Source organism: Antedon mediterranea, chromosome 8, assembly GCF_964355755.1.
Source record: "Antedon mediterranea chromosome 8, ecAntMedi1.1, whole genome shotgun sequence".
NCBI classification, from domain to species: Eukaryota; Metazoa; Echinodermata; class Crinoidea; order Comatulida; family Antedonidae; genus Antedon; species Antedon mediterranea.
The window spans coordinates 14,191,620-14,211,363 of NC_092677.1; the positions used below are offsets into that span (position 1 = coordinate 14,191,620).

The 19,744-nt window shown below is 33.5% G+C and overlaps 2 protein-coding genes across 2 annotated transcripts in view; one reads left to right on the forward strand and one right to left on the reverse strand.

Annotated features, from left to right (window-relative positions):
- Nucleotides 1-7,486: 7,486 nt before the first annotated feature.
- On the reverse strand, nucleotides 7,487-11,381 carry LOC140056234 (valacyclovir hydrolase-like). Its single transcript, XM_072101532.1, has 6 exons — nucleotides 11,089-11,381; nucleotides 10,622-10,731; nucleotides 10,117-10,286; nucleotides 9,339-9,492; nucleotides 8,486-8,741; nucleotides 7,487-7,974 (listed from the first exon to the last, which is right to left on the reverse strand). Exons 1-6 carry the CDS (start codon nucleotides 11,232-11,234, stop codon nucleotides 7,875-7,877), a joined length of 936 nt encoding a protein of 311 aa, XP_071957633.1. The 5' UTR covers nucleotides 11,235-11,381; the 3' UTR covers nucleotides 7,487-7,874.
- Nucleotides 11,382-12,443: 1,062 nt separating this feature from the next.
- The window catches only part of LOC140056876 (uncharacterized), a 33,911-nt gene continuing 26,610 nt past the window's right edge, over nucleotides 12,444-19,744 (forward strand). The window contains exons 1-2 of the mRNA XM_072102390.1: nucleotides 12,444-12,488; nucleotides 15,678-16,596. Of these exons, the coding sequence (XP_071958491.1) occupies nucleotides 16,105-16,596 (492 nt within the window). The 5' untranslated portion in view covers nucleotides 12,444-12,488; nucleotides 15,678-16,104. The remainder of the gene's footprint in view (nucleotides 12,489-15,677; nucleotides 16,597-19,744) is intronic.

Below are 19,744 nucleotides of genomic sequence, written 5' to 3' on the forward strand. Positions count from 1 at the left end.
GAAATCTGCCCATTTTTTGAAAAAATCCCTGTACTATATTACAGGAAATTTTCGAAAAATGGCCAATTTTCGACCCTTTTATTTTGTGACATAAATGGTTAGTATAGCATAATAAACATGCGCATAGTCGTATAATGGGTTCTGCGCATGTCAATTATGCTATAGTAACCCATTTTATCGAAAAATAAAAATGGCAAATTTTTTACCCTTTTATTTAGTGACATAAATGGTTACTATAGCATAATAAACATGCGCAGAGTCGTATAATGGGTTCTGTGCATGTCAGTTATGCTATAGTAACCAGTTTTATCGAAAAATAATAAGGTCGAAATTTTCGACCCTTTTATTTTTTGACCTAAATGATTACTATAGCATAATAAACATGCGCAGATTCGTATAATGTGTTCTGCGCATTTCAATTATGCTATAGTAACCAGTTTTGTCGAAAAAAAATAAGGTCAAAATTTGCCCATTTTTTGAAAAAATCGCTGTACTATATTACAGAAAATTTTCGAAAAATTGCCAATTTTCTACCCTTTTATTTTGTGACATAAATGGTTACTATAGCATAAAAACATGCGCAGAGTCGTATAATGGGTTCTGTGCATGTCAGTTATGCTATAGTAACCAGTTTTATCGAAAAATAATAAGGTCGAAATTTGCGACCCTTTTATTTTTTGACCTAAATGGTTACTATAGCATAATAAACATGCGCAGAGTCGTATAATGGGTTCTGCGCATGTCAATTATGCTATAGTAATCCGTTTTATCGAAAAATAATAAGGTCGAAATTTGCCCAGTTTTAAACAAAATCCCTGTACTATAGTACAGGAAATTTTCGAAAAATGGCCAATTTTCGACCCTTTTATTTTTTTAATAAATGGTTACTATATCATGAATAAACATGCGCAGAGTCGTATAATGGGTTCTGTGCATGTCAGTTATGCTATAGTAACCAGTTTTATCGAAAAATAATAAGGTCGAAATTTGCGACCCTTTTATTTTTTGACCTAAATGGTTACTATAGCATAATAGACATGCGCAGAGTCGTATAATGGGTTCTGCGCATGTCAATTATGCTATAGTAACCCTTTTTATCGAAAATTAATAAGGTTGAAATCTGCCCATTTTTTGAAAAAATCCCTGTACTATAGTACAGGAAATTTTCGAAAAATGGCCAATTTTCGACCCTTTTATTTTGTGACATAAATGGTTAGTATAGCATAATAAACATGCGCATAGTCGTATAATGGGTTCTGCGCATGTCAATTATGCTATAGTAACCCATTTTATCGAAAAATAAAATGGCGAAATTCGCGACCCTTTTATTTTTTGACCTAAATGGTTACTATAGCATAATAAACATGCGCAGAGTCGTATAATGGGTTCTGTGCATGTCAGTTATGCTATAGTAACCAGTTTTATCGAAAAATAATAAGGTCGAAATTTTCGACCCTTTTATTTTTTGACCTAAATGATTACTATAGCATAATAAACATGCGCAGAGTCATATAATGTGTTCTGCGCATTTCAATTTTGCTATAGTAACCCGTTTTATCAAAAAATAATAAGGTCAAAATTTGCCCATTTTTTGAAAAAATCCCTGTACTATATTACAGAAAATTTTCGAAAAATTGCCAATTTTCTACCCTTTTATTTTGTGACATAAATGGTTACTATAGCATAAAAACATGCGCAGAGTCGTATAATGGGTTCTGTGCATGTCAGTTATGCTATAGTAACCAGTTTTATCGAAAAATAATAAGGTCGAAATTTGCCCAGTTTTAAACAAAATCCCTGTACTATAGTACAGGAAATTTTCGAAAAATGGCCAATTTTCGACCCTTTTATTTTTTTAATAAATGGTTACTATATCATGAATAAACATGCGCAGAGTCGTATAATGGGTTCTGTGCATGTCAATTATGCTATAGTAACCAGTTTTATCGAGAAATAATAAGGTCGAAATTTGCGACCCTTTTATTTTTTGACCTAAATGGTTACTATAGCATAATAGACATGCGCAGAGTCGTATAATAGGTTCTGCGCATGTCAATTATGCTATAGTAACCCGTTTGATTGAAATATGATAAGGTCGAAATTTGCCAATTTTATGAAAAAATCCCTGTACTATAGTACAGGAAATTTTTCGAAAAATGGCCAATTTTTTACCCTTTTATTTAGTGACATAAATGGTTACTATAGCATAATAAACATGCGCAGAGTCGTATAATGGGTTCTTTGCATGTCAGTTATGCTATAGTAACCAGTTTTATCGAAAAATAATAAGGTCGAAATTTTCGACCCTTTTATTTTATGACCTAAATGGTTACTATAGCTTAATAAACTTGCGCAGAGTCGTATAATGGGTTCTGCGCATTTCAATTTTGCTATAGTAACCAGTTTTATCGAAAAATAATAAGGTCGAAATTTTCGACCCTTTTATTTTTTGACCTAAATGATTACTATAGCATAATAAACATGCGCAGAGTCGTATAATGTGTTCTGCGCATTTCAATTTTGCTATAGTAACCCGTTTTATCAAAAAATAATAAGGTCAAAATTTGCCCATTTTTTGAAAAAATCCCTGTACTATATTACAGAAAATTTTCGAAAAATTGCCAATTTTCGACGCTTTTATTTTGTGACATAAATGGTTACTATAGCATAAAAACATGCGCAGAGTCGTATAATGGGTTCTGTGCATGTCAGTTATGCTATAGTAACCAGTTTTATCGAAAAATAATAAGGTCAAAATTTGCCCATTTTTTGAAAAAATCCCTGTACAGGAAATTTTCGAAAAATGGCTAATTTTCGACCCTTTTATTTTGTGACATAAATGGTTACTATAGCATAATAAACATGCACAGAGTCGTATAATGGGTTCTGCGCATGTCAATTATGCTATAGTAACCCATTTTATCGAGAAATAATAAGGTCGAAATTTGCGACCCTTTTATTTTTTGACCTAAATGATTACTATAGCATAATAAACATGCGAAAAATAATGAGATCGAAATTTGCCCAATGTTTTTTATTGTATAGTAACATAAGCATGTTATCTCAATAATATACACATACATACCGTATTCGAATAAACGCACCGCTTTGAATAACACCCCCACTCTACCGCTGAATAAACGGTTAGGATTATGGTACAGGTGTCTAACGGCGCAGATCCAATTTTAATAGTCGGGTGGGGGAGGGAACGTATAAGAAACCTTAGCCTGGGGCCAAGATCTTTGAATTTTCAATCGATTTCTGAGCACATGCCCAAAAGAATACAATAATTGTTCGTTACGCCCTTTTTAGGAACTGGTCCTGATTTGCCACTGCTTATATTCACGCAAACTGTTTCTTCTTAGATACTGTATTTTCTTAAATTACATAGGATATGTCTACAGAAGTCTTACTTTCTATTTCATTTCAACAATTTAATGATTTTGCTGTTGAAAAGTCAGGTGACAATCCCCCAATAAAAATGGGTTGGTCCCACCAGGAGCTTCGCCGGTACAGGTGTCAAATGTGATACTCTATTATAGCATTTGTCAGTGATAAAGGGGACAAAATAAATATAGTGTCGAGAATCGGCTAGATTATTATTTAGATTTCCGCAATTTCAGGATGCATTCCTTACAATTGTCTTCCGCTTTTTAAACCATCAATATTATGGAATGACTGTACAGCTATAGTGATAAAAGGTAATACCCACCAATGACGGTACCTTTCAAAACCATATTTCGTAAGGCAAACTCGATTTAAACAATAATGTATAGGTGTTTTATGAATGCGGAACACACTGTGTGTTTTGTGTGGAGTTGGCAAGAAATCATAAGGTAAATGTTATTGTTAAATGGTGTATATAGTGGAGGAAGTCACCTTAGGCCTAAGCTTAATTGTAATAGGTCTTAAACTGTTCAAGGTAATTAAGTGCGACACAATGCTTAGATTGTATATATTTGGAGCATGGAGGTACATCTCCATGTTTGGAGTAAGTGTAAGTTTGGTAATATATAAACATATACGAAAACGACGAGTAAGTAAGGTTTTTGGTGGAAAAAACACAGACGTATAGTAATGTATTATGCTCAAATCGTCCAAAAGGTCTATAGGGTACACAAAACAATAGCTATTACAATATCAAATATGGGAAACAACATCTATATATAAATTTACGTAAGGGAAATATCGCTAAATCGCGCCTTATTTCTAGAATTTTTACTCGATAGTATATAAAGTATTAATAATTACAACAAATATACCGTAAATCTTCTAATTGTAACCGTGGGTTATTATTCTTTGATTGTTTTTTGGGGGTGGGTTACTATTAGAGTACTAATCTTTTATTAGGCACCTGAAAATAGTAACCCACCCCTAACTTTTCCGGTCAGCAACTCCTAGCAAAATAATAAAACAGTACAAATAAACAGATTTTGTTGAACTCTAACTTTATTTCATAAACTCAAAAACAATCACTCCCCTCCTGATTTAAACATGCACTATCTCCTTATTTTCAAAATACGGCTGCATCATAAAAGACCAATCATTTTGTCAATAGTGTTTGTGACTCTAATAGTAACCCCCGTGGGTTACTATTAGAGTAGTGGGTTATTATAGATTGACATTATAAGGTGGGTTACTATTAGAAGGTAAGTAGAGTGTGGGTTACTATTAGAGTGCGAGTTACTATTAGAAGGTGGGTTACTATTAGAGTGTGGGTTACTATTAGAGTGTGGGTTACTATTAGAAGGTGGGTTACTATTAGAAGGTGGGTTACTATTAGAGTGTGGGTTACTATTAGAGTATTGGTTACTATTAGAAGGTGGGTTACTATTAGAAGGTGGGTTACTATTAGAGTGTGGGTTACTATTAGAGTGTGGGTTACTATTAGAAGGTGGGTTACTATTAGAGTGTGGGTTACTATTAGAAGGTGGGTTACTATTAGAAGGTGGGTTACTATTAGAGTGTGGGTTACTATTAGAAGGTGGGTTACTATTAGAAGGTGGGTTACTATTAGAGTGTGGGTTACTATTAGAAGATTTATATAGTATTTAGTGGTACTGTCAGGATCGTGGTATACACCCTGTCTAATGTCCATCTTGAAAAATACTTTGTTACGGACAGTTGCTTCTCATCGTTTGTAATAATTACAACAAATATAAACGCTGTAGTGGTGTATCGTTTTATGTACTATAGACTATGACAGTGATATGTGTTACTGTATTTAGTGGTACTGTATATTATTTATAGGCCTATAAAATATAAAAATATTTTGAACCACCTGATGTAACTCTGTTCACTAATTAAATTGTGTTAGATAATTAGTTATTGACAATTAAAACGAATTTAGGTTCAACGATTTGCCCTAAATATGGGTATTTACTGATTTTGATAGATATAAGTTTATACAAATGTATTGATTTGAAGTGAATGGAAAATTTCAAATAGTTGGTTTAACACAAGTAGGTAAATTGATGGGCCCTTGGAGAATAAACTTAAAACCTTAAGATATAGTATTGCGATACTGTAAATACGTATTAACCACTTTTGGTCGCAAATTTGTTACTGTGAGTGTTGGTACTGTTAGATATAATATAACAATATATACAAATACATTTTATTCCTGTGAGTGTGTTAGATTATAAACACATAATATACAAATAAACGTTATTACTGACAGTTGCTTCTCAATGTTTGTATAAATTATAAAAAACTATAAACGTCGTAGTGGTGTATCGTTACATGTACTTTACTATTTCAATCGACTATGAAAGTGACAGTTTTAACAAAGGAAAGGTAAGGTAAAGGTAAATTCTTTTACTGTATTTAGTGGTATATTATTATTTATAGGTCTATAAAACATGACAACAATATTTTGTTATCTGAGTGGATAAAGAATCTATTTAAAAATAGTTCCTTTGCATTCATCTTCTTCCCCATCCTTCAACCTTAATGTTACATACAAATACAAATACAAAACGCGTAGTAATTACCAGGGTGCAAATTTTATTGACTAGGCCTACATAAATTAATCGTGTCTATTTATTCATTTCTGTAAACGACAATATATAAATAGTCCGGCGGTAAGTACATTTGAAATCGCCAGTTTGTTTACGCTGAAATTACTGTGTATTTGAGAACCATCTGTGGGCATGACCTAGATGATATGCTCGCTTCGCTCACGTACCATTTAGTTAATAGAAAGAAATAAACGTTATCAAATACATATTCGCCCAATAATAACATAGACAGCGCTCTTGGTAACTATTAAACAATTATTGTCGTCGAATACGTAGTGTATTCTCCCAATAATAACATAGGCCTGCGGTAACCTTTCTAACCATTTGAGATACAGTAATGTTATTTTTTTCTTTTTTTTTCAAGTTGAGGATCGGAATAAAGCCATACCCAAAAAAGTACTATTTAGACATAAACTGCGATAAGGCAAACAAATGAAGCTGTAATCTGGTAGATTAAAGATAATGAAATGGAGCGTTTGGAAAAATCTTTGATTCGTCATAAAAGCTGGAAATACGTCTATAATAATAATAATCGATACAGTACTTTTTCTGGAGCTTGTGATTGGTTGAATGCGTACGAGCGCAGTTATTGGCCACGGTTTTACATCACGTGGGAATATGAATCATGTTCAAATACTGACGTATGTCGTGTCTGTTCAACAAATATTAGCGTGCCAATGTGTTATGACAAAAAAGTTAAGAACGATTACAGAAGACATATTTTAGATTTATCTGATGTCTACTTTTAATATAGACTGGCAGTTTAAAACTCGTAAACACCTCGCAGTGATTCCAACATACAAACAGCAAAAAGATTGAGGAGCTAGAAGAATCCTTTGATTATCTCAACAGGCCAGTCGAATACGCCAACAAATGTACCGAAAATGGACCTACGGCTTAGGTCTGCAGGTTTGTTTTTATGAACAGCGTATTGTGCTTTGTCTACCCAAGAAATTACCTATATTACCCCCAATAATTAATAGCTTTGTTTTTATTTACTTATTCCAATAACTAATCATTAAGCAAATAAAATTCTTTATTCGCCATTTGCTGTATCTATAATTTTCAAATACATATAAACATATATTTATGTTTATTTCGATTTATGTAGTAAATCATGTTTTTGTATTATACTGTTGACCTATTGTATCTTTATACTGTTACTACTTACTATGTATAAGTATTTTTATTATTTCTTTTTCATCTTAAGTTATGATGATCCGTCAGACATTTTGTAAGTAAATTAATCATGAGTGTGTAATTACTACTGACCTATTGTATCTGTATATTGATTTGCTCGTGATTCCAATTGTTTAAGTATTTAAATCTATCATTACTACATTAGGTTTTTATTTGTTTACTTTTGCTTTTTTTTCTTATTATTTATTTATTTATTTATTTATTTATTTTGTTCATGACGATTTGTCATGTTTACCTGAAATTATGTAAGTTTAATCATCGTTTACTTTTTATATGTTGTTGTTTATATTTGTATTGAAGCACCACCGAAAGGTGTGTGCCACGGATTCTAAAGTACTGAATCACTGAAATAGTATTAACTTAAAAACGAAATGATGCTGAAGGACTTGGCTTAGTGCAAATGTATCAAAAGCATACTCTGTGGTATTTGGTAAAACATGAATAAAAAAACTATAAAAAACTCTTTCGTACTTATTCAATGAAATAGTATTTCAAAAAATTAATTTTTTTATTCAAGTTTCTTTATCAAGTTTATAATATGTGTTTGTATTTCATTTTGTTATTAAAGAAAAAAATAAATATTAACATCATTTGTTAAATAAATGCTAAGTGCACCATCTGAAGGAACAAATATATTATTCAGAAAATCTTGAATCATACATTTTCTTTTCGTAAAAAGATATCCACATGTCGGTTAAACTGTTCTGCGTATCTCAAATGGATGTTATGTTTTCCATCTAAAAAATGTATTAATCTGAAAAATAAGATAATACAGTATTGATCAATTAATTACCAAATGTAATTATCTTAAACCAAGAAATGTAGGCAGAGCAGAATAGACATAAATACACTAGTTATAACTTAAGTTGTCTATTATTTTTACACCTATAATCTATAGAAAACGTTTTTTAAATGTTTTAATAATTTTATGATTCATATGCATTCATTTAAATTTTACAATAGTGGTTCCTTTCAACCTAGAGTCCAAGGATAGCATGGGCACATAACAAATGTGTTTACACGTAAAAACTACTGGGGGAAAATATACGGTATCGATTATATGATCAAAAGTAAATACAGTACAAATAATTTCATGCTAAATTTAGATATTAGGAACTTTAAGTGTACACATCTGGCTTGTGTGCACTTAAAAAAAAACAAGTAGTTTTCTGTTAACAGGAGTGATGACCCCATTTCTATTACAGAACAAACGATCATCTCTGATGCGTCCGCTTGATATATCTAGTGTATCAAACTACCTTTACCTTGAGCCCATAATATTTTGTTGTAGAAAACCTGGATGTATTTTTGGCACCATTGGGTCTTTTTCTCCATGCAATACTAACGTAGGACATCGTATCTTGTGCAAATTTCTTGTACACAGCTCTCCTTTATTTTCATTGTATATTCTTGTTATGCATTCAATCCATCCTAGCCACATCTCTTGAAAATATTCTTTGCCATACATATCCAACATTGGTTGCATCATTCGTTTGCTCCAGTCACTGACATTTTTAGTTTCTAGAGGATTGAAGAGTTATATGCAACTGTTTTACCAGTTAAAGGACATTTTATAATGTGATAACTTTGTCAGGTTTATGTATGTAAAAACTACCACACCTGTATAATTGTTATATTTCATGAAGGTCTTATTGTCAGTTGCCAACCTTGTAATCTCAGATTACTGGGTTCAATATTTGTTCGACCTAGACTTAGGTCTAGTCTCTATTATTGTATTTGCATAATACTTTACAAGCTCCACCACTTCAAGTTGTATTTGTAAAATAGATTCCAGCTCAAGTGTTAAATGTATGTAACGCCATGTGTGCAAACAATTACCAATAGAATCATGTAGAATCTAGACTAGCTTTACCCTCGTACTGAATTGGTTCAGAAGACCAATTAACAGTATAGTTTTTTATTGTAATGTGAATAGCTACATTTTTAAATATATTTTTCAATCTTTTCTTTATATGCTTCTTTGTATTTGTAATGTATGATTCTTATAATCCATGGTATGGTAAAATAATACATTTTTTTAAACATCTTACTTATCATGTACTATTAGCATGTACTATTAGGAATATGGATGCAATATAAAAGACACACGATTCTCACTTTCATACATGTCTAAGTCTTCTTGAGCTACAAATGCATTAGCTCCCCAAATAACAAGTTTTCTCAAGCTCTCTGGATATTGAGAGGCTAAAACTAGTGCCGTTATTCCGCCATCACTCCATCCAAGTGGGCTGAATTTTTCATAACCTAAAGACTGCAATTTAAATGAAAATGAAAAACTTTGATCTTTAAACATCAAACACTGGATTAAATCTCAATACTGTGGCACATAGTATGTGAAAGCCTTAGCCCAGAAAGCTTATAGTTACTGTAATTGGAGTACAGAAATAAAATTGTGGCTGAGCTTAGTCCCAAGTGTATCCTATTACAGGCTATCACTTAGAATCTATTTTGTATTATCAGAATAAAACAAAATTTGTTTCCTTCTGGGAGGTATTAGATTACTAAAAGTTTTTATTATCCATCTTGCTGCAATTTGTCATTTAATAACTTGCATCCTTGCGTTGCCTTCTAGTGGGCAGTGGCGTAACTCATGAGCAAAGGCCCCTGGTTTATTCTTCCAACGGTGGGTAGTTGGATTGGAGTTTTCATGCTCTAGTGCCCGTTATGCTCCTGGGTTTAGCTAGTAAATGTTCATAGCTAATGGGAAACCAGAGTCTTGGTTTTGTAGACTAGGGAATTAAGGAGACATTTTTGTTCAGTCTTGAATGTTTCCATTAAAAGGATTTCTACTGTATTAAACAAAGAGTGTTGAAACGGACAATCAATTATTGTATTATAGTAATTAGAATGTTCAGAAACATGAATGTAAGTATACCTGCATCAAATTGTGTGCATGATTAGCATCTCTTTGAAAAAAGTCCAATGGAAAGGTTCTCTTAGGTGGTCTTGATTTGCCATAACCACTAGGATCCCATCCAATCACTGTGTAAGTTTCAGGATCAAACCCACCATTCAGCTGAGGACCAAAATCTGACAATGCTGAGCCTATTATTAAAGTACATGAACAAATAAAACGTGAAATTGAAGTACTGTATGCTGGTAGGATGTTTAAAATAATTCTATGTAATGTAAGCTTTGTGACCATCTCTTTTATGCTGTGACAGTGGCTCAAACAATGGTATATTTTAGTAAAGTAATTTAACAGTATCACAGCTTCAATAGAATCATACCAAGCGTTGGTTTAAAGGAACAGTGTGAGCAATGATTTCTTACCATCAAGAGAGGGACAGTGTGACTTCTTTGTGTCGTAACCAGTAAAGGGACAATGTGTGACCAATGTCATTGTACCAAATTATTTAAAGGGGAGCAATTGATCTTACCAAGAGCTCCTGGCATGAGAAGTAATGGATGTTCTCCATGTCCAAATTTAACATAATGCAACTTGACACCATCAACATCTAAATAGTCAGATTTTGGCTCAGTAGATAAACTAGTTTGGAAAAATATGTATTCAATTACACTATACACAAATTTAATTACACTGTCTAGGCTAGGTATAAAACAACAATACTTTTCCTTATTTAATATTCTCTCTAATTAACCATCTGCTGTAGACATCAAAAACAAAAATATTTCAATGTAGGCCTAATACGAATTTAGTCCCATGGTGGAGGTTTATATTTAAAGAGGAGTTAAGCCTGTCTAGCCTAGGCCTAGGCCACTGACTAAACAATTGTCAAGCCGAAACAAAACGTTTCTTCCGCTCACATCATCACCCACCACTGGTCACAACAAAGTAAAAAACAGGCTTGATCCAGGGGCCTACTAGAAGGCATAGGCGGCCTACCTTCTCGTCGAAACTGGAGTCACACATAGCCTCTGTTTGTTGTTAGCACAAACCCCAGTAAACAATGAGTTATTATGTTTTAAATAACATAGCAAATAGGAAGACAAAGCAGGATTTTTTACAAATTTGCAGTATGAATGTATCATGATTTTTCAACAACAACACACGTACGCCGTGTGAGTTTTTATTTGCACTACACATGCGTACATCAACCTGACTCACTAGAGCGTGACTAAAGTTGTACAATTTAAAGGGTAGCTCCGAGATTACAATTTCTATTTGTTTTATTTTATTTACTGTATTTATTTCGGGAAACACATTATATACAAACATAACAGTACAAAAAAAATCTAGATTGCGCCAAGGAGTGAAAAAAGAGGTCAACAGCCTATCTCACCAATTAGGCGTGCCACTCCAACAAAAAAGCTAAAACGAATCGGGAAAACAATATATAGGCCTATAATAAAATTGGTTATACAATGATTTTTTTGAAATATCTTTAAAATGTGTCCAACTTTTGCATAGGAATGAATCGAATTATTATTATTTTTTGTGGTGCATGCTACGTGACTTTTTCGTAATATAGGCCTATAAGATAGAAATTTTACACTGATTTTCAATGAATTACAACCGTTAATCAGGTAAATAGTACTTTCCTTGATTGTTCTTTTGATTTATGTACATTTTTCTTTAAGAAAAATCTGTACAAAATTAAAGTCTTGGTGAGCTACCTAATCTTATAACATTACGAAAAAGTCTCCTGTACCACTATTAATTCAGGAAACTCGTCCTGTATCGATGCCTAAAAAATATATCTAAGGTTAGTAATAATAATAAAGAAAATAATTAAACCAAGATCTAAAAACATTGAGGGGACATCCGGTGTTCAAGTATTAATATTACACTGATGAATAAAATGTTTTCTGAAAAGTCTATTAAAGTTTGTTGTTTTAATCTGGATTCAAGAAAATCTGTTGGCATATGGTGTTGAGTTATTTCTTATTTGTATTATAAATTGTTCTATTGTTTCAAATTACAATAATGGAAAGATTTTGATTTGCGAGGACCTACTTAGGTTAGGTCAACAGGCCGGAGGTCAATACATGTTTCGTGGTCAGGACCACTTTCTCAAACTTTACTTTTCCGGAAAACCGGACACCGAGTACCGAGTACTATTGCGTAGTTCTAAAATAAACTCGACGTAACAGTTCTTTTCAATTTAATGTTAGCGCCCTCTATTCACAATGTCTACAATTTTTTTCATGCGATTTATAAAACCCGTTTCACACATTTGCTGAAATGAATTGTGTATCGCACACTCGGAGTTTGTATGGAACTAGTGCTAATCAAATTATCTATCAACAGCGACACACACACACACACTTCTCATGGTTTTTCAGGTATGTTAACATTGGGGATCACAACGAAAACGTGCTAGTAAATAAGTCTATTTTATTATTATATTGCATGGTTCTTTCTGCTTGCTCTTATAGTTTAAGTACAAATACTGTATTTTACGTCAATGCAAATAATTGTGAATAATGTATTATGTAAATCTTTTTTAAAAGGATTGCGTGTGAAAAGAGCTGTGTTCGTATTAGCCGACTTTTTTTGCAGATATTATATAATACTGTAGGCCTATATTAGGACCATTGTTGTATAATAACATTTTTTTTTAATGTCTGCTAGCCATGTTTTTTTTAGTTTATATTATAAATTCATAGAAATCTATTTCATTTCATAAATTATCTTGGTAACATGTGGTAAAATTATAACAATACGCGCGGACCAACGGTGGTACTAACCATTCGCACGGACCATCGAGGTAGAGGGAATGGTGACATTTCCAAGTGCATCTTCTTGTAGAAGGAAGAAGAAAAGATGCATGTTGAATACCAGCCTACACAAACAACAGCCACAGACAGGATAGACCTGATTTCGGAATATCATAATCTGTACCATGTAGATCCATACCGATATTCATTGTAATGCAATTTTATCTTTTATTTAATTAAGTTTTTCTTTTTGTTGCACACATCATCATCCGCAATTTATCTCTCTGCTGCCAATTATCGTTACATTGATGCTTACAGCTTAGTTAACAATCGACGGTTCTTTGTTACCAAGATACCATTAATTATTGAATCAATATTTTTCGCTAAATTTAGACGTTGTTTGTCCTTCATAATTATGTTTTTTTAGATAATACATTTACGTCGTTGGACAATAAACCCCACAGTATATTAAAGGTTATACGATTTATAATGACGCTTTGGAAATTCATTCATTTTTATCTTGTAATCAAAATATCCGTATACTGTAAAAGAATGAACAATGAATTTAATCTTTAATATAAAGATGTATTGTCCCTCAAAAACATGAAAAATGTAGATTAATTTAATCAGATTTTGAATATGTTATTTGTAGTTTTAATCAAGTTAATCACTTCTGTAAAAAAAAAATAGAAACAAAATAATGCTTTCACTTAAAAAATTACAAAATAAATGGTTAAATTCAGCCAAAAACCCATTGGCTGGCAATCAATTTTGACAATTTTTTTGCTTAAATTACATTGTTTCAGGTAATTACATTTTTTGTCCATCAAATTTTTGATCAAAGTGGATAGGTCTAACTACGTTACATTAAAATTGCATATTCAATACAAATTTGGTAAGCATTATTTTTTCTTTAAAGAAGTAAAAAGAGTAATTTTTGACCCGGCAAGCGGATCGTTTCATCATTATGTTAGCTTCGAAATGGGAAAGCGTACTACTGTGAGATGGATACCTATAAAGGTTGACCATCTATTGAATATGTTACCAAATTTCAGGCAAACATCTGCGATACCAATGCCGATACAACTAACTCATCAGTCTACATTTCTTCCATTTGAGACTGGTATCAATTTTTCAATTGAGATTTTATAAACAGAAAAAAAAACCCAAAACAAACAATTGAAATAGCTATACAGTTAGGCTACAGGTACTCTAAGTTTTGAAATGATATAAATACTAATAGGCCTACCCATAGTTTCGAATACAATATACATATAATCTCAGAGCTGACAATAGAATAATAAATATTTTTAATTAATTGCAATGTTTGATTGCTGGTTTGAATTGTGATGCACAGTCTTTAAAAAACGTATTTATCATTGATTGTATTTATGAGATTAACATTATATAACCGTAGTGATTCAATTACGATTGTTTAAACAAGTGTATACCAAAGCAAAGCAAAATTAATCAACCGGTTGGTTTGTTGTTACTGAATTAATCATAATGAAATGGCTGAAGGACACGGAGAGGATTTGTAGCCTCATTGTGAACTTTTCCTCACAAGAGCAGGTGAACTGAATGGATTAAGTTAGGATTTACTTCAATAAACTTGCTGTATTTATCCACTTAAAGGGCTTTCTATTAGTATCATGTCGGGTAGTCATCATGTTTTCATTATTATTATTAGAGGAAGCTGTCGATTTATTAGCGATCTAGGACCCAGAACTATTAGAGTTACGTAATATTCATTGATGCGGGGATGGACGTATTCCCCTTGACACAGATTTTACGTCGACGATGTGCGCGAACAATATACGTTGCCTCCAAAAGCGAAGTACACTTATATAGTAATTGTTGCATCTCATCGCGAAGGTTTTTAGTCGCGTGCGCGTGTAAACGCGACTCTACAGCTCACTATGTCGGTCGGTTGGTCGGTAAACACGAACTCAAATTTGAGCACGCGACTGCAGCCATGTGTATGGCCTTGTTTTATAAGAAGAGAGCTCAACTTTAAATATTACCCTAGCACAAATGTATTGATGGCTTGATTATCACGTAATGTTGTCATAATTCATTTAAGTTGTTATTAGTTCAAATTAGCATACTGCACTTAAATTCATTAGCCGTTATGTGTTGTCAATTGGTTACAATTTGTCTCAGGAGGATGTTGAAATGCATTCAATATAAGCAATGCGCAATTTAAACAGTTAAAATTACACATTATTAGGTCTACATAAACAAGTTAGTTGTATTATGAGGAAATCAAATATCTCTTGCTTATTACTAAAACTGTATGAGGTAAGTAATCCTTTGAAAGGCTTTGTGCGCTGCATTTGAAAGAATTACCGCATCGTGTTTATCAAAGCAAGTGAACAAATCCACTATGTCAAATATGATTTTATATTAAGTTTACCGATTAAATTCTCACGGTTATTCAATAGTGTTTGTGACCCGATACATCAGGCGATGTAGGGCAATCCTGCAGCGATGAAGTTAAAAATAAATGAAGTAGGCCTATAGGTAAAATATCGGTCATGATGAGATCGTTTCGTCGCGGCATGTCTCCATGCACATCAACAAATCTAAGTTGGTTATTTGTTAGAAATGTTGAGATATAACATTATTGTTATCACATTGCAGCTCATAATACATTGTGTATGATGCCGTCACAACAGAAACTAAAGTTAGCTCATTTTGGAAAAACTTGATACATGAATTTAGATAACATTACATTCTTCACGAGTATGTAGTGTATTGTGTTTAATCACCAGAGAGAATATGTTTTCAGAATATATACTATTTTTCTTTCAGTGATCAGTTATTATAGAAATTGTTTTGGTGGAAAACAAACCAGGATACCTTTAATACTAATAGCCTGTTGATCTTGGAACAATGCTTTAAGTGCGTTCTTCATCCGAGAAATGATTATTAAAACAATCCCGTGTTGACGAGAATTTACATACGTACGATTCGAGGAAATTAACGAGCGTAAGGTGTTTACAATCTTTCAAACCTTCATGATTTCACTTAATACCGACTGTTGCTAAAGCTTACAAGTGCGTGTTAATGATACACTCGATAGGATGCATATTAGTCTATGCGAGCTAGATTTTATTTTCGGTAAATGCCAGACCACCACGGATCACAGGTTTACTCACTTCATTAGCTATCTGCGATGCTGAACAACCAGGCAGCATTAGCAGATATTATATCGTAGAGATATACGGTTTCATGTAACATGTCGTCTGAACAGACAGCAAACATTCTTACTGAGTGCATTGAACGACAAGGAATGATGGCAGTAGCAGACAACCTGAGTTCACACTTCCCAGAGACAGCTATTGTCACCGTCGTTGTCGTCTGCTGTTTTGTTGCCACCAAATCAACTTACGAGTACATAAAGAAACGGAATAGAAAGTTGGACCTAATTATTGTTGGATCTGGGCCTATCGGGCTAACGACTGCTATAATAGCTGCCCAGCACAGCAGAATATCTAAAATAACACTATATGAAAGTAAACCTAAACAGAATCTGTTTTTACGACCGCAGCAAATTTCCCTAGATAAACGGTCGATTCACTTTTTAAAGTCATTAATGATTGATTTTAACGCTATTGAAGGATGTTGGCAAAACGATCGATTTTACACACGTGTAGGCACTTTCCAGGAACACCTATTGGAAATACTTAAGAAGTTGGATGCAAATTTGGAGATCAAATTTGGATGCAAGGTAGGATAGTTTAGTGTTGTATGTTTTGATGGACATTCCTGTACTGAATTTTCGGTACTGACGTATCTTTTTTCTAGTAGGAATGCAAAGTCACATTATGTATCATGTGATATGCCTGTATGCCATAAGCCTAACTAAACCCTCACCTTAACATATTACAGGAGCCACATGTTATTTATATGTAACATTGTATAGAATTAAATTGCCTATTATACTGTAAGATAATGCCATTGAGCAGAGATACAGATTCGAGTGGAAATTGGTTAATTTTAAAAGCCCCGTTCTCGAGAATCGTCTTAAGTAGGCTAGACCCAACACAGGTGTACCGGAGATACCAAGACTTACCAAGTTTAAATGTTGTGATAATACCCTTAAAAATAAATAAAATGTCACTTCAAAATAAAATGTTGATTATAGTGACAAGAAAAGGTTCACTGTGTTCAATTCATAACATCTTCACCAACCAAAATTGATAGCTCCATGATGTTACCGTAAACCCAGCGTTTATTCACAGGTAACGCGTCACATGCCTGCGTTGGTCTGTTTTATACACGATAAGAGAATGCATCGCAATGCATCAAAACCAATATCTTTTCTACCAAATTACATCAAATGAAAATGTTGTTGATACTAGTTAGCAGTGCATATTAAGGTATGATAATATCAATGGTCTATGACTAAATGTATTGTCGTAGCCAAGGACAGTTTAGTATAGTTACACCAAGATGAGTGAGGGTTAGAGCTGTACACAAGACCAGCCAGTTTTATTCTGCCATTGCTAACTGAAGGGCTGTTACGTAACATATGGATAAAACAACATATGTGGACTCTCGTTACAAGGCTTACGTAATAAAAAATATCAAATAAATAATAATAATAAAAAATATCAAAATCGAGAACGGGTCAAACATGGGCCTATTATTTATAGGACCATGGTTTAACTGAAAATAGAACCATGTTGCTAAATATTGCACAAGGTCTAATGATATCCTAACATAATCAACTCGTTCTATGACGGTTCAGCTGAGTGAGACGTTATTCTGTGAATATAATGAATAGTTAATAATTAGTAACATTTAATGACACAACAGATCACGAATACGACGAAAGGTCACTGAATCAATCAGTGAGTTCATGAGAAAAGAGAATAAGGCATTGAAATTAAGTGATTAGAATTCAGGCCCGTAGCCAGAATGCATCAGAGGGGGGTTTTCTTGACACCAAGTATTTTGCGAGCGCAGTGAGCAACTGTAGGCTGGGGGGCCAGGGGGCCGCCAAGGGCCCCCGGTCGGGGTCCAGGGGGCGAAGCCCCCTGGAAGCTTTGGCTCTCAGAGCAATTTTGGTTGTTTTAATAAGCTTACAGAGACATTTTTTACCTACTAAAATCTGGGTTATGCAGAGAAATTATATAGTAGGCCTACAGTATGGAAGTTAGTAGTACTGATCATGAAATACAGCTTTATTGTTGCAAAAAAGTATATTATATTAGGCCCTTAAGTAATTTCTTATCCTATAAACATAAAAAACAAATAGTACCGTATATTTCGGTGTACAAGTCGCACCTGTGTATAAGACGCACCCATAACGGAGACTGAAATATTAGTATTTTTTATGTAGTCGATGCATAAGACGCACTTATTTCTAGGCCGAAATATAAACATTTTACAATCAAAACAATGGTATTTTAATAATAAAATAACGATATTTGAGACATATTAGAATCAAATGATATAATTTTGTTTGATTGCCTTTATTACATCGTAATCAGTCTCTACTTCAACTGAACGTTCAATGAAAAGGGAAATCCCCATATTGTTTCAGTTACGATGCACTGTGTGGGTAGGGCTAGCGCTGCCTAAGTCTATTTAAGTAACTTTAATTTCATATTATTTAAATTTATACCTTCTTATTGTGTGTATGACCATTATAAAATCAATCCAAATGATGTTCAGTTTTTTGGGCTGATAATGAACCAGGAATATCATGTTGGGTAGGCCTGTATGAAAATCTTTCCTATTTCCATGCATGCATTACAGCAATATGAGGAGAGAGCACTAACCATGTGCTCCTTGCCTGGTGGCCAGCACTGTTGGCCATATACACTATAAGATTAGGGGAAGCTACTTAACACAATAACAACACACTCTTTTAGATATCGCTTGACATACGAACTATTGACTACATGATTATAAAATTATGTGATTGTTGACATAGAGATGTAATAAAAATAAACCACCGTGATCAAGGGAAATAGTTATTGTGTAAATAAAATGTGACACCACCGTAATTAATGGACTCTTCCATAAATGTGTTGCGCTGTGATGATGCTGCATGCTGCTAGAATACACACCCGCGAGTTCAGAGAGTATTGCTAGGCCTGGGTAGAATATCCAATGCGTACTGTAATATTAATTAATACAGTCGAGGATGACAATTTACCTTAACTAAAAATTCAATAAACAGTAATCCTTATTACCACACTGTGGTTAGACAGGAGTGAGTAACTAGCTAGGCCTACATTGCAGAGTAGTAGGCCTACACTATTTTTAATTAATTTAAGTATTAGTAGGTAATTAAATTAATTAGGGTTACATTTAGAGGTCAAATTTGCGTGTCAAAAGTGCGTCTTATACACCGAAATATACGGTAGGCCTACGTACACGTACCGATTTAACTCAGCATCATTTTTATTCAAGTTTAAACAGTGAAATTCTTTGGTTTAATGAAAAATATTTCCAGGAAAAAAATAAAAATCCCCAAAAAGATTGAACTGAACTGAACGTGATCTTGTGCGTTCCGAAGCCCGGCCGAAGCACGCGATTGGTCAGTCCATTTTTCTGTCATATTTATAACCATCATCTCTCAACAATCTCTCGATCTCACGCTCAGCAGTGACTTTGACATCGGACAATCTGTATATTCGATCGATTTAAACATAGTCAATAGAAGTAAAATGACCAAAAAATCTGCTATAATTGATAATTAATTGCACGATTTTGGAAGTGGGGCCTTTGTTTTTCAAGGGGGGTTCGCTGGTAAAAGGGGGTTCGCGCAAAAGGGGGGGTTCGCCCGAACCCCAAAAAACCCCCCTGGCTACGGGCCTGGAATTGGTGTGTTAGTGCGTTTAGATCAATCAGTGGCCTACATT

Coding starts and splice junctions, on each gene's coding strand:
- LOC140056234 (XM_072101532.1), bottom strand. CDS start 11,234: ATGATACATTCATACTGCAAATTTGTAAAAAATCCTGCTTTGTCTTCC. Junction 10,732..11,088: donor ACTCCAGTTTCGACGAGAAG/GTAGGCCGCCTA, acceptor TTTCCAAACTAG/TTTATCTACTGAGCCAAAAT. Junction 8,742..9,338: donor AGACTTAGACATGTATGAAA/GTGAGAATCGTG, acceptor TCAATCCTCTAG/AAACTAAAAATGTCAGTGAC.